General features: G+C 36.2%; 2 protein-coding genes across 7 annotated transcripts in view; both read right to left on the bottom strand.

Annotated features, from left to right (window-relative positions):
• Positions 1 to 530: 530 nt before the first annotated feature.
• On the bottom strand, positions 531 to 7,501 carry LOC137743602 (MLO-like protein 11). Of its 5 annotated transcripts, none has more exons than XM_088680516.1 (16): positions 6,812 to 7,501; positions 6,510 to 6,696; positions 6,241 to 6,298; positions 5,921 to 6,096; positions 5,517 to 5,633; positions 4,725 to 4,785; positions 4,476 to 4,564; positions 4,137 to 4,211; positions 3,514 to 3,599; positions 2,525 to 2,574; positions 2,310 to 2,350; positions 1,892 to 2,062; positions 1,718 to 1,753; positions 1,541 to 1,608; positions 1,382 to 1,442; positions 531 to 1,297 (listed from the first exon to the last, which is right to left on the bottom strand). In XM_088680516.1, the coding sequence occupies exons 2-16, from the start codon at positions 6,633 to 6,635 to the stop codon at positions 905 to 907; spliced, it is 1,608 nt and encodes a 535-aa protein (XP_088536642.1). In that variant the 5' UTR covers positions 6,636 to 6,696; positions 6,812 to 7,501; the 3' UTR covers positions 531 to 904. The 5 variants fall into 5 exon arrangements, with proteins under 5 accessions (XP_088536642.1, XP_088536641.1, XP_088536645.1 ...); XM_088680515.1 differs by having other exon boundaries at positions 6,510 to 6,687; positions 6,812 to 7,472; XM_088680519.1 differs by having other exon boundaries at positions 6,510 to 6,660; positions 6,812 to 7,426.
• Positions 7,502 to 13,557: 6,056 nt separating this feature from the next.
• Positions 13,558 to 14,882, bottom strand: part of LOC137742081 (nuclear/nucleolar GTPase 2) — a 41,386-nt gene continuing 40,061 nt past the window's right edge. For both annotated transcript variants that reach the window (XM_088679790.1, XM_068481827.2), the window contains 2 exons: positions 14,821 to 14,878; positions 13,558 to 14,118 (listed from right to left, as the gene is read on the bottom strand). In XM_088679790.1, coding sequence (XP_088535916.1) covers positions 13,729 to 14,118; positions 14,821 to 14,878 — 448 coding nt within the window. In that variant the 3' untranslated portion in view covers positions 13,558 to 13,728. The remainder of the gene's footprint in view (positions 14,119 to 14,820; positions 14,879 to 14,882) is intronic.

Genomic DNA, 14,882 nt, shown 5'->3' with positions numbered 1-14,882 from the left:
GATAGTGGATATGGGGAGGGTCGAGGAGTTGGTACTGGGACTGGGCATGGTGATGGCGGGTTTGAGGCCGGTTTTGGCGTCGGCATAGGGTCTGGTTACGGAAGCAATTACGGTGGGGACTTTCACATTCCTCTCCCAGGTTACGGTTGTAGTTACCCAAGTAAGCCGGACCCCGATCACTCAATTGATTGGTACCAAGTTTGCAAAGCATGTAGTTACCCGGGTGCGCCGGGCTGTAGCTGCCCTGGTAGCTCACTGTATTGGTACCATATCTGCAACATTTATGGTGTCCTCCACCGAGCAGGCCAGGGTGGACAAGGAGAACCCATGCAACCAGATACATCAACCAACACACCAAATGCTGCAAAGCTACATAACTATAGAACTTTATGAAGTCTGTACGTAAAAGTAAAAGGTTAAGAAAATAAAATACTCGTGCAATTCTAATGAAGTCTATACTCACTCTACCATGTTATGCTTGATTGAATTTACAACTTATAATCACAGAAGACGTGTATAAGACGAGGATATTTGATCAAACCGGGCAAAAACTTGCCCCTGCGGTACATTCATCACCTTGATAAGTAACACCAGTAAGTTGTCTCATTGTCAAGTTACATTCGAATATCACCCCAAGCTCGCATCATTGATCACTAGTCAGTGACACTAAATTTCATATATAGCTATTACATCAAATATTTACATTCTAACTACTGCAATATCGTGTCGCATTGTTACATCCTGCGAGTATTCTATTACCTCTACGCCCTTTTAAGTATTTTTCATAGTACATATGGAGGGAAGCAAAATATACACAATTCCCATTTCTAATACTTTCTTATTCAATTGGATCCCAAATTCTTAGTCATGCGATTTTTCGTTACCATCATTGCTGAGCAATGCTTCATTCCCTTCTAGCTGGCATTGATGCGGATCTTTGAATACCTTCTGTTTGAATAGTCAATGAAACCGATGAAGAAGAAATAGAAGCCGATGCTTGAAGAAGGGGTGTAGCTGGCGTACTTGGGGTTTCGTCATCAACTGGGCAAGGACTGGGCGGAGAACTAGAAACCGGTTGCATTTCAATTCCATTATGCGTATTAGCATCATCTGCAGGGCAATCGAGCGTTTGATCATCATCTTCCTCAAGCGATACTAATGTGCTTGTTTCTGTGCGTATGGTTGAACCATCGTTGGATATGCCTAGCCTTCTTCTTCTTCTAGCTGCCTCTCCCCATCCATGAATTGTTTCTCTTATCCTTTGTGGAATTATTGCCGCCTTATAATTTGTTCCCATCTGAAAATAAACGTGAAATACAAATACTTGAGTTGGAGTTTCATCAATGACATGTATGTATATTATATGTATATCTGGCTGTACCTGAGTAACCAAGGCATACAGTGGCAAGGTGATGTAGCTGCACAAGAACTGCCCGGCGAACCTATAAAATGGTTACAGTAATATAAAACCCGTGATTGACAACATACTCGATATGGTAGGTTAACGTAAGTCACGTAACTAGTCAAATTGTTTGCATACCCTAAAATCAGCCTCATATACACGAGCCAATGCTTTCGGATAAAGCAAGAATTATACCCAAACTGCCACTGTAATCAAATAAACATGAAATTTAGTGGCCTTAAATGACTGAACAAGTTGTTTTCAACTTCCAACACTCTACAGTGAGTACAAATTTAATCATGGAAAAGGAATTACCCAAAACCAAAAGAATGTAGCCAATTCAAATGCATTCTGCAAAATCAAAAGAGATAGAACGAAAAACCACATGCACATTAGTTCTATAATTCTGATTTGTGAGTGCAGGTTGTTAAAGAACATTATGATACAATAAAAAAAGAAACGACTGGCGTTACGATCACCATTGCAAACCTGGAATAAACAAAAATGGATCAAGGACAACAAAAGTTCGGGCTTCTTGAACCAGAAAAGATCATCCCGAGGCCTCAGCTTTGCTTCTCGACGAGATCCAGTTATACCAGCATTCTCCAATGCTAGGGTTGCAATAATATGCTGCAGCTTCATTCCCACAAGAAGAACTAGCTGCATAGGAACATACAATTTAAATTACATAAGACGAGAAGCACAGGACTAACAGATTGAGAGAGAAGTTCAAAGTCGGAAAATTCACTACTATAGTAGCTCCACTCTGTGGATATTACATCTCAAATGCAAACTTCAAAAGTGTCTGTCTGTCAATGCAAATTTTTGCTAGCATCTTTGACATCATTTTTTGAGTGAATATGTGACAAACCAAAACTGAAAAGGATATGAGTAAATCTGTACTTACCGCAATTGGAATGATTGCAATCCAGAAATAAAGATTAGAGCCTGCCATAGGTCACAGAAAACAGTCACATTTTAGAGTTTTCAAGACCGATAATAATATTACAAATTTATGATCCTCCAACTGGCAGTTAGAAGAGTATCACCGTAAAGAAACACGCAAGCTAGAATTACTACTGAAGGTGACCACAGGTAAATCCTTTCGAGTTCTATGCATACCTTTTACATTAAGCAGCATGAAAGCAACAACAAATCCCCAGAGTGTGGCACTGCAAGAGATTTAAGAAAATTCAGTTAGCTATTCGTTCTCTGTGGAATTCAACTATCCAAACCTGTAAGTAGTAACAAAATTCAATAACAGAAGTTTGTGGTCAGCAGAATTTGAATTAGGTAAAAATTTGACTTGAACGCTTCTTGTTATTATTGTTGTTATTGTTCTAAATTTCTCTTCTTGTTCCACCTGACCAGATACACAGTTGTCCAACTCCAAACCCAATATAATTCCTAACACATTGCAACTGTACTACGAGAGCTGACGGATAGTTTGGAAGTATCAAATACCTTACATGGACTTTGAAGATTCTTTTCTATTAGTATCGGATCGCCACTATTTCCACGGTTGAATGGTAGTTCTTTCTTGACAATATTTATCTTTCTTCACGTTGAGTTCCATAAAGAAGTAGCAATCACAACAAAAAACACTTGCGCAATTAAGCTGTTAACCAACATTAATTCTCACAACCTAAGGTGTCAAAGGTTGTTCTAACTGATTTATTCAGCAATCTGCAACAAACCTGAAGGCAAGAAGCGCCTTGAACTATATTGTTACAACCTTATGTAGGACTTTTGGCTTCTAGAAGAAGCAGTCGGTATAATAAAGCAACAACCACCATTTGAATTATCACTTCCATCACAATTGTCCCTTTTTCTTTCCGTTCAAAAATTAAGCGATGTGGTCTGGTTCAACCACTAGACCAGCCCTTGGAGCATGTGTGGATTCACTATTAAGTTATCCCTTCCATAAGGACTTCCAGCAACTATCTAAACTAACAAAATTGTTATTCCATTGAAAAAAATATAACTTCACAATTTGCATAATATTAAATGCCAACTAACAAGACAGCACCACCGCGTATAAACAAATATTAACAATAAATAGTTGCAGTCATGATAACATTCATTCATAACAGAAGAAACTTATAACTTACCTTACACCAACAATCCTTTGGAATTCCTCTTCCGTAGACCGAATCATATAGCTGTGAAAATCATACTTTGGCGGAAGGTTGTGATTCTGGCATGAGTAAGAGAAGAAAAGAGCAAACATTTACTGAACGGTGGTTAAAAATTGGCATTCCTAGCATGTTCGTATGTACCAGCAAAATACTAACAGTGTTAGATTACCTAAACATACATATAATATGAAAGAACAATAGCAAACGAAACCAGTTTTACGGTATTCTACATACAACATACAAACAAATTCTGCCTAAAAATGAAAAATTACCAACATAAAATTCTTTTGGACACCATGGCTCCTGGCACATGCCATGAATTGATACAAAAATAAACATAAAATCATATTCGCTTATATCGTAAGAACACTCTTACTTGTTCATTCATTTAACATTATGTGTTTGTCTTATGATTATTGTTAACTGTTATAAAACATGCAATGCAAGTTTTTATCACAGTAAGTTTGAAGGCGTACAGTGAAAACCATATCACTAAGGGCCAACAGTGAACATTAAACTGGGAAATTTACAAACAAAAGAAAAACAAAATGAGGAAGACTCGTTCTACTCTTCGGATGAATGAAAATACTAGATACCATGATGAAACCCTTGCGGAGTGTTAAATAGTCAGCACAAACCACTGAACGCCCGAATTGCCGGAAGAAACATATCTGTACAACAAAACATATCAACTATAAAAAGACCTTGAATTGAAGCAGCTGCTTCCGGATGCCAAGAAACACAAAAAAACCTAAATTATAATCATATAAAAGGAAGAAAAGTAGCCATCGGTTTTCATTTTTCTTTTCTTGGAAACTCAAAGTGGGCGTGTTATGCTTATCAAACATAAAAGGTTTCGTCTGTAAGAAATTAAGAATGTAAAACAACAAAGAATGGAGTTACCAATGTATTTAAGAAAAGAGAGATGCACCTACCACCCAGATAAAAATGTCATTCCTGACAACAGGAGTTGACGGATTTACAAAGCTAGACTGCCTTCGCATTGTCAACTGCCGTGTGATCTCTGTTACAGAGTATATCTTCAATCATCTCATAGGTAATTTAAAAATCCACGCCATATGGATCATAAAAGTTCAAGCACTCAAATATTCTGTCTCTTTCTTAACAAGGGGACCAATAAGCTGATCTATAAATAATTCTATCAATGCGAAGTCAGAGCTTACCAGTCAATGAATGATGTCGGTCCTTTCGAGCCTCATCCTCCCACACTCTCCAGCTGTGAATCTGATCACATTATTACAATGTCAAACAGTAATCGTAACAAAAATAGTATTTCAACGTTCTATTCTCTTCTTGTGTTTCAATAAATACCCAATCATCAATTCAACACATATATAGCATATTATGCACTAGAGAGAAGTAATATTAAAGACCAATGAAATTCCTTTCAACCAGATAGAAGTTTAAGAGAAGTGCAAGTGTGTGCAAAAGGTTGATGTAGATGTGCAAGTGTGTGCATACTGTAGATAAACACAATGCCTGACATACGACACTCTAGATCCACAAGCTTGCGGCGAATGCAAGCCTGAACGAATAGTAGTTATAATACAAGTTCCTGAACAAATAGGTTGACCGTTGATGGCAGTTAAGAGAATATAGACCTTGTTTCACTGAACTTCTTGCAAAACTAATAGTTGGCAATTCTTTCTCTGCCTTTAACGTAAAAAAGAAAAGTTTACCCTTTTGTTTTGAGTTCTTTCAATAGAAATCAGTAGACAAGTTCTTACTCAGGGAAAATGGACACTTTCACCTTCTATGTTTTCTTAATTTCACAAATTGGCCACCAAAACATATGCACCCTTCTTTAGACAGTTTATCAGTATTCAGTAGTAACTACACTATCCACTATCCAGAAGAAAAGCAGTTTACCGATACTGGCAGGTTTCACCACTGTACCTAATACAGTCTGGATGGAAAAGATGAAGAACAAGTAGAAAAATGAAAAAAAATCTAACCTTCACTATTGCCAGCAACATCGTTAAGCAGCTGTAGGATATATGTGTTATTGCCATGATAAAGATGAAGCGATGCAACTGCTCAAGGCCTTCATAAGAAACAATTGGTTCATAACCCTGTTCAAACAAACAGTGTTACATTTAACCAAGATTGTCCGCTAAGACATAACTTCTAGTTCGTGGTAAATAGGAGAGAAAAGACAGGAAGAAGTCCAAAATAATTTCCTTCAGCATTTAACTCATATTCAACAATTTCCAAGAACCAAGTAAATATAGTGCGCCAGAAAAAAGGAAAAAAAAAAAAAAAAAAACTCATCATAGACTGATAGAAGTGAAAAAGGTCTTAGAAATTTAGAACAGAACTTTAGTTTGATTGCTATACTATACATGGATAAGTTAGGCACCTCTTTGCAGGGAATACGGTTTTCTTGGGATGGATTATTTTCAGTTTCTTCGTTAATCTCATACCGAGAGCATGGTGTTAAACTGCTATCGTAGAACTTTGATGGAATGCAAATATTGGATATCATGCTTGAGGTAGCCGTCAAAAGGAGAGAGATAAACCCAAGTAACATCAACTCTGGAGGCAGCAGGACAAAATGTGAAATTTTACAAGTGAGAAGTGTAATATGAAATTATTTTGTTAAATGCCTTTGCCAGAAACACATCAATAAGAATTTCTCAGATCGTTCAGGAGGTTAAAACTGCACTTTAGGTCATATACCTTCCTTCATTTTCTCCACAGCTTCAACCAAGGGCTTACGATCAGTTTTCCGCAGCCACTGAAACCAATAGAACATACACACACGAAACAATTATATGTATAATCAAAATCTGAATTAACGTTGCATGTGTTCTAAGTTTGATTCATGAATTAAGCCACAATAGAAAATTTTATGTCAACTAATCTTCTTAATTCCACTTAAGTATCCAATAGCTTAAAAAACAAGGAAGAAAAACAAAGTTCATGAAAACTGCTAGAGTATCACTTACAGAGCTTAGCCTATGGATTCCGCGCTCAACAAGCAGAGAAGCAGCCAACAAAATTGTCAACACAGTAGCAACAGACCATGTTGGAATCAAGGCCAACGATCGCATTTCTTGTTCATTTTTCGCCATTCTGAATTACTCCCCTACTCAAACACTATGTAATCATAAATGTGAACGCATACTGTAAGAACTACAAAAAGGTCACTAAAAAACCCTTCCAAATTTCCAAAAATTGAGAAAATATCAACTTCAACAAGCAATATAAGATGGACTAATTAAGTAAACCTGAGAATAATTCCAAGTACCTCTGTTGCTATTTTTACGCTTCAACTTGCAATCTCATTTTCCACCCACCAAAAAGAGAGAAACACAGAAAAAGTTCCAAAAAAGGATCCTTCTTTTTATGCAAATTACTCACTCTCTGCAGACTCTTGTGACCAAAAACGCACTTTCCTCCAACCCTTTTGGCCTTTATCCTTCCTGGTAAATATTCAGGATCAGAAGGCCCAAAAGAACACAACTTTCTTCTTACCACATTCAGCCTGGATCTCATTCAACACGCAAAACAGGGCAGATTCAAGGGATCATACAAAACCCAAAACTCAGTGCTGACTGAAAGTTGCAAAACCCAGAAACTCTAATCCTTTTTTTCTCAGTGGTTTCCTTGTAAAAATATGATTTTTCTTGGGTCTAAAAAAAGATACAAAAATGTGGGACCAAAAATGGCGAAAAGAAAGAAACGTTCTGCTTTTTCTTCTTTGTGGTTTTATACTTTTGTGGCGAACACCACCTTGTTTGAATCAAAAAACACCTGGGAGCTTCACCAGAAGAGATCTTACTCTCCCTCCCTCTTTATTTTTCTTCTTTTGTCCTTTGATGGAGTATAAACATTTGAAGTTAAGAATGGTAATTCTCAATGTGGACTACTTTTGCCACAAGCCCGAAATGATCTGCATTGAGGTGGACTGAAACGGCTAATTTTGCTTTTGTTCAAAGCACTACTAAAAGCTCTTTTGCTGTCATTTCATTCCTTATTTTTGTAAAATACGTCATTTCACTTTACAGTGTTACATTATTTTAGCCGTAACATCAGACTTTCACAATTTTTAATTTCTTAACATTAGCCATTCAAATATGTATAAAAAATTTGATTCCGATTCATTCTTTTCGAATCCGACATCTTGTTTCTCAAAAAATAGATTAACTCGTTATCAAAAATTGAATCTTTAATTTTTGGTGAGGCCCACATTAGTGTTCGTCTCGCTCTGGTCTGTTCGTTTCGGGAAGTGACTTGCATTCCACTCCGCATATGTAAAGAAGCGCTAAATTACATTTCACCATGTCCTCCCTGCATCTTGTAATAACTCAAAATTCAGAAGAAAATAAATTAAATGTTTCCTCTCCTGCACTTTACAGTCTACCATATATTTATATTATAATTACATATATATATATATGTGTGTGTGTGTGTGTGTGTGTGTGTGTGTGAAATCCTTGCACATCTGTCATGATTCATGACACTCCTTTTGCTAAACTATTTTATTTTAGTTAATCTGTACTATTTAATCTTTTAATTTTCATTTGAAATCAACCCTACAAAAAAAAAATTTACATCGAATATCGTTTGATCATTTAAATGTATTAAGTAAATCAATGATGTAGATATCAAGTAGCATATTTATGATAAACCATTGATACATTTCATACATTTAGATGACTAAACGATATTCGATATAAATGACTTTTAATAAGAATGATCTTCAAATGAAGATTATAAGATTGAACTGTCACGATTGTGAAAGTTTTATGGTGAGGATACGTTGCAAGTAAGTGGGGGATGACCTCATCCCTTAAGGGAGGAATGCAAGCATTATTCCTCTTTTTTATTCTCCTACACTCTCTTGTTTATTTACATTCGTTGATTCACCATTGATTTATTCAATCTTGTGGCTATAAATAAGAGATAAAGTGCAAGAAGATAAATATAGCGCATGAAAATCAATAATTGTCTTAGAAAAAAAAAAAAAAAAAAAGGGGTTAAGTCCAGATAACTATCCAACCTTTAGAGGTGATTCTAAATTTGTTCCTAACATTTAAAAACATTTCAAATAACAATATGAAGTTTTGAAAAATGAACATCTATTAGGTTCACTAACATTCAATGATGATATGGACAAATATTAAGTGTGTTTTAACTCTTATGTCATATGGGGCATTAGAACTCCAAAGACGTCAATTAGTGAAAACTAACTTTAGTATTTATGCACTTCGTCATTTAATGTTAGTAATGTCATAACTTAATATTGGTAAAGTCTCGAAGGACCCACCAAATGTTTAATTTTCAAACATTAAGTAGAAAAGTTGAAATTAATTTGGAATCACAAAAGAAAAAAAACTAATCATACATTTATATATACTAAAAGCCGGTGGATGACTACTGTTCATTAACAGTGCTCCACCGGTTTTGCCCCTCTCTTGCTGTGTAATTTTTAGGTTTGTTTTGGATTGTGCAGTGAGTTGACGATTTTGCCCCTTTCTTATTTTTGATGCCGCGTGTTGCTCTTCTTGGAAAGGTGCTCTGCCCGTTGTTTTTCTCTTTTGCACAGCTTTGCCCACGCGTCCTCCATTGTCTTCTGATGAGCTATTTGTTTTATTGCATATGACAAGGCATTTGACAATGTTTTTTCTGTGAGTTACAGCTCTGTAAAAATTTTGCTCCATTTTCTTCTTAATGTTTATCTTAGTTTTTGGTTATTTATATGTTAAAAGTATAATCTATAGTTATATTTTCGTTTCCGCAACAACGTGCGGGTAAAATTTACTAGTTTTGAACTATAAAATGGACACTTGAACCATTGATCGAACTAAGCTCATTATGAAATTTGGGGGCGGGCCCGATTCATGGAAAACAATCTATTTTCTCGCTAAAAATTTTAATCTCAATCAATCAATGATTTAAAGTGATTGGACGGAGGGGGATTCTCTACTCTCCTAATTTTTTTACCGTTCTATGCCCTCTTATTTGAACATTTACGTTAAACCACGTCAACATCTTATATTAATTTTTTATAGAGATAATAAGACAAAAAGCAATGTGTGAGAAAATGGGATGGAAGGGGATGAGAATAAGAGGGTAGAGAATCCTCTTCTTTATTGGACTGCTCCTTATTGACAAAATCAAGTGAAAAGGAGATGGCGGCAGCCAATTGTCGTATGTATTTGTAATTTTACCCTTTTTGTACATATGCGAAAGAAGATCCTCGTCAGATCCTCTTTAAGAGGATCACAAAGATTCTCCAATTATATTCGTTCATCGTATATCGTGCGGTCAATTTTCGTCAAGTACTATTTATGTTCAATTTTAAATAAAAAAAATTCAGTGATTTCTGATCACATGATGTACGATAAACAGATGTAATTTGATGATCCCTAATGCTCACAAAGAGGATGAGGATGCTCACTCTACTCATTAACTTTCCCGACCCAAAGAGGATGAGGATGCTCACTCTACGCATTAACTTTCCCGACCCCTCCATCAAGGAGTGATTGGCGCCAAAAGTCAAACAATCGATCGATGATAGGCATGCATGCATGAATCATGATATCACGACACACTTTTTCTTTTGACAGAGAATATGCGTGACACTTTTTAAAGGAGCCCACCAGTCTACGACCGCCATGCAGTTGTAGTTCACATATTCTACAGTATAACTAGTACGCATATTGCTTTTCTATGAGAAAGGAACTTGGTTGCTGAAAAAATCAACAACAGTTTCTGCTGGTTAACAAATTACAGATAAATACGTGTATAATTTGTAATTTAAAAATTAATTAATTGGATATGTGTTCACATATGATTGGTCAGCAGTCAAGTTCTATTCTTTCTTTGAGCCCTATTTTCCGAAATCCATTGAACTTGTAACCTCTTGTCAATTTACTCCTGTAAACTTTAATTTGAGCTAATTACTTTCCTAAATTTTTATCCATGGTCAAATTCTCATTTTCCATTAAATCTCACACATTTCATTCATGATTCCATTATTTTGGAGGGCAAAATTGTCATTTCAATCCAAACATTTCTTTCCCCTTTTGAATTAGCATCTAATGGTAAAACAGAGAAGAGAACAATACGAAAACAGTCAAATGTGGGGGGAGAGAGAGAGAGAGAGAGCAACGAGGAAGTTGTTAGTGAAGCGGATGCTGGGCTGCGAGAAGGTGGGTTTCGGCAGATACCTCTTTCTTTGACAAAAAAAACTCCAGATATTGTTGAGTGTGGGATAGTACTGTTGTTTTAATCATTAAATCTTAATTTTTTATAATTTTAAACAAATATTTAAAAGTTAAATACTCGAAGTACCCTATCCTCCGAGGCATCCTAGATACTCCCTTCTTTGACATGTGGAAAGTTCTGGTATGTATATTATAATGTTAACAAATGAAAAGAGGTGAAGAAAAAGCTTAAGTACAAATTCTATATTCTGATTTTATTGACAAAAATTAATGAAGAAGATGGTAAACTGCCAAGACGACCAACACGAAAAGGCCGCATCTTGCAAAACCTTTATTTACTAATTAAGTTACAATGTATATTTATAAGGTCCTAATTCAGGATGGGATGCTACTTTGTTAGCATCTCAAACTTATTTTGCTGGTAGACACGCAAGATCTCGTGCTAAAGAGCATGGAGGTTCGACTGCTCTTCAAGGCATAATATTAAATATTGAGAATGCTTATTTATTTGGAATAAGTTTGGCAACGGATCACGAAATCTTGGTTCACATCCTTTGCTATGGAGTCAGTTAATCAATATAGATTGACCTGAAATCTGATTCAAATCCAATATAGCACCTATGAGCACATAAGAAATGTATTGAATATTTGAATTGATTCTTTTTAATGGATAGATCCGATTGCAACTTCGAATTTGGAATTCAAAGGAATCAAATAGGAAATGATACTTTGAATCATTAAACTATGATGAAATATACAATCAACCAATATTTATCAAATTTGAAAACGAGTCAGAAGAAATGGTTCGATCCTCTTATTTTTATTTCTCGAATCGAGAGATTCATGAATCGGGATCCTAATGCATATGCAATTGCTTTAAGGTACTGTCACATTAGCGTTTTTGGGTCATGTTATATTGATATTTTTTTATGAACTTGATTTTTTCACAGTTTGAAGTTCCAACTGAAGTGATTGTGAATTTCAAATTGTCTGTGCTAAAGACGTGTTTGTCTGTTAGGGTTGACTGGAAACACTAACAAACATGAAGGTGTTGTAGTGATGTGAATCTTGAGGTGGCTAGCTATGCAACTATAGGTGGCTTTTCTCCAGGCTTAGGTCCAAACTCAAGGTCAAGAGTGGGTGACTATAATTGATAAAGAGCTGGCTCTAGCCAAGGATATTCGGTTGGGCTGTCTCATTAAGGAAACTCTCCGACTGCATGCGATCAGATGGAATAGAAGGGTCTCGTGCTTGTGTGAGCAGTACCTGACGAATGACGTAATCAGGTGTCTCTCTTCAAGTGTAATACGTAACCAAGACATTGTATTTGTATTATCCTTTCTTTTAAAAGGTTAAAAGCTTAGAAGTCTAAACAACATTAGTCATACACCATTAATCATGTTCGACTCGCAATTTCGTGGGTTCCATGAAATTTGTTCCCATCAGCCTGCACATTGGCAGGGATCTCCATGCTTTGCATGATAGCTTTGGGAAGAGATTTATCTATTCCTTAAGATGATCGCCGCCGCCAATGGCCGGCATCCTCAATATTAACCGATTAGTCGAGTCGTACTTCTCGTCCTGAAGTTTTAGAACATGTCCTAAAATATAAAAAATAAAAATAAAGTTGTCCTAATTGCAACCCTAAAGGGAGCCTACCATTACAAGGACAAGTAACTTTTATGGCGGATTTGGTCGCAACACACCATGTGTTTCAGCACCAGGCCTACGTGAAGTTTGAAACTCGCTTTCACTTCGCCGGGTTTGGAAATTTAAGATTCGTTTAGTATTCGATTTGAAACCTACTTTATGGTTTTCAATTGGGAAATTTAATAGTTGTCAAATGAAATGATGTGTCATGAATAAAAAATAAGTACATTAATCAACACCTGAGTAATAATCCAATCGTCAACATCTACATCATTTGAGTTATAAAATTTGGTTTATAAATTTGATCTCTCTAACATTATCCTAACTAAATTACTTAATACACGTGGGTTTTAGAAACAAAAAATTGGATTCAATAATGATACCAAACAGGCTCAAGGTTCCAAGGAACATTGTGCCATTCTTTTAAATTGACATGCCAACAAATGCATAATGGCTATCCCGCTGAAAATTGTAACAAAGTTTCTAGGATAATGCTAGGGAGGCTAAAGTTTTAAACTAAATTGCAAATCAAATTATGTGTAACACGTTAATCAGGGAAATGCTAGGGAGATCAAATTATTGAAACTGAATTTATAAACCAAATGATATGTTTGTAGATGATTGGATTATTAATTAAGTGTTAACTAACGCGCTTTTTTCTTATTGGTCAAACATCATTTGGTTTAAAAAATTTGATCTCCCTAACATTACCCCATTAATCAATACTTAAGTAATAATCCAATTATCAACATCCACATCATTCGGTTTACAAACTTTAGTCTAGAGATTTGCTCTTTCTAGCACTAATCTTTCTATGGTTTATTGTTTAGGGTGGTGTTATCTTTTTAGCACTAAACTTTGGTCTAGAGATTTACTTTTTACACAAATCTCTTAATTTCCAGCCGCCGTATCAAATGAATTGAAAATAATCAAATGTCAGAAATTAACATTAGTATGTAGAAGGTAAAAACAAGCATGTGGCACCACCCTATTGTTTGTATTACTCTTAAACTAGCCGCTTACCAAAGAAAAATTACCACAACGAAACACTAACAAGCTTGAAAGTGGTTACAACTAACGAGCATAGGTGCTTTCTGGAGAAGCAATCCCATTCAAGCACTAATCTTAACGTGATTGAGAAACAGAATGGTTCATAGGTGAGCAAAACACAAAACAAACATCAATTTTAATACCACTTCATAAAAGATTTCACAGTTGAAAAAAACCCAAACAAAATAAATTACTCGTACTTGTTTTCGAGATGAGGTTCGTCTGAAAAGAAAACGCTAACATAACATTTATGGACTACAAAAACACCTTCCGTGACACACGTGTTGGAGGCTCAGTTGTCTTCAGAATCCTCAGACCGTTCAGCTGCGTCATCCTCGGAGTCACTGTGCTCAGATACTTCATCGTCCGACTCTGGAGACTTCTCGGATATTTCAGGGGCTGGGAGCTGTTCGGGTCCTTCATCGCCCTTTAACTCTTCTTCACTGAAAAGATCCCTTTGCACAGGGATACTGCTCACCTTCTGAGATGCAATAATATCTCCAATGGCTCGATAAGCTGCAGCCTGATTGTTATCTTCCACAGTGTCTTCTTTATTGTGATTTATATCAGGCTCCCCCATTGGCGATTCTCTTTTTGGTGGTGGCACAAAAAATGGTATCTTACCCCTCTGCCAGTCGTGGAGGACCATCTTTGCTGCAGTCATCAAGTCGGGTTCACCACCCTGGAAGCACACCACCCAAAAATTTAGTAGACGCATAAACATTGAAAAAGCAAAGAAACGAAAGAACAAGATATAGTTAACATTTGTTGAAGTTGCCGACTATCAGACTGTGGACGAGCATAATTAGTTTTCTAATGATGGACAACCATCATAAGGTGTAAATGATGTTCAACTAGCTTAAGGGAGGAAAGAAAAGATGCATAACAAAACACCAATTATGTCGAAGCAATGCAACTCTTCTGCTCAACTTGTCAACGACCGCAATTTCCCTGCAGCGTTCGACTCTTTCATTGGGACATTATCTATCACAAACTCACAGTTACACAAAATCCGAGCGACTAACATTGACAGGAAAAATACATCTTTCTAAAGAAAGAGCAACACTAGGAATTTCAATATTCATGTATATAGTGTTCTCTTTCCAGATTTGTATTGCAGACTGAATTTGAGCTGCCCATTCAGGCAAAGTTAAATAAGGACAAGCCTGATCAATGTTCCAGTCATTAGCAAAAGACATCTTCCTATACATTAAAAGTAACACACATGTTTGTGTCTGCGTGTGCATATATGTATGTAGATAATTTGGGAAACACCAATTGATCAGATCTGAGCAAGGAAATTTCCCAAAGCATTGCAGGAACCATGGGTAGAAATGTTATGACTAGTGGGATAATTAGAAAGCACTATTAAGTAGCGAGTTACCTTCAAAAGTTTGCCTGACAATTTGCATAGCTGACACAGGAAGTCATTATCATCCTCCCTGA

Source organism: Pyrus communis, chromosome 11 (assembly GCF_041283825.1).
Source record: "Pyrus communis isolate YQ-2024b chromosome 11, ASM4128382v1, whole genome shotgun sequence".
NCBI classification, from domain to species: Eukaryota; Viridiplantae; Streptophyta; class Magnoliopsida; order Rosales; family Rosaceae; genus Pyrus; species Pyrus communis.
Note: the sequence above shows the minus strand (reverse complement) of the source record. Positions and strands in the feature narration are given on the sequence as shown.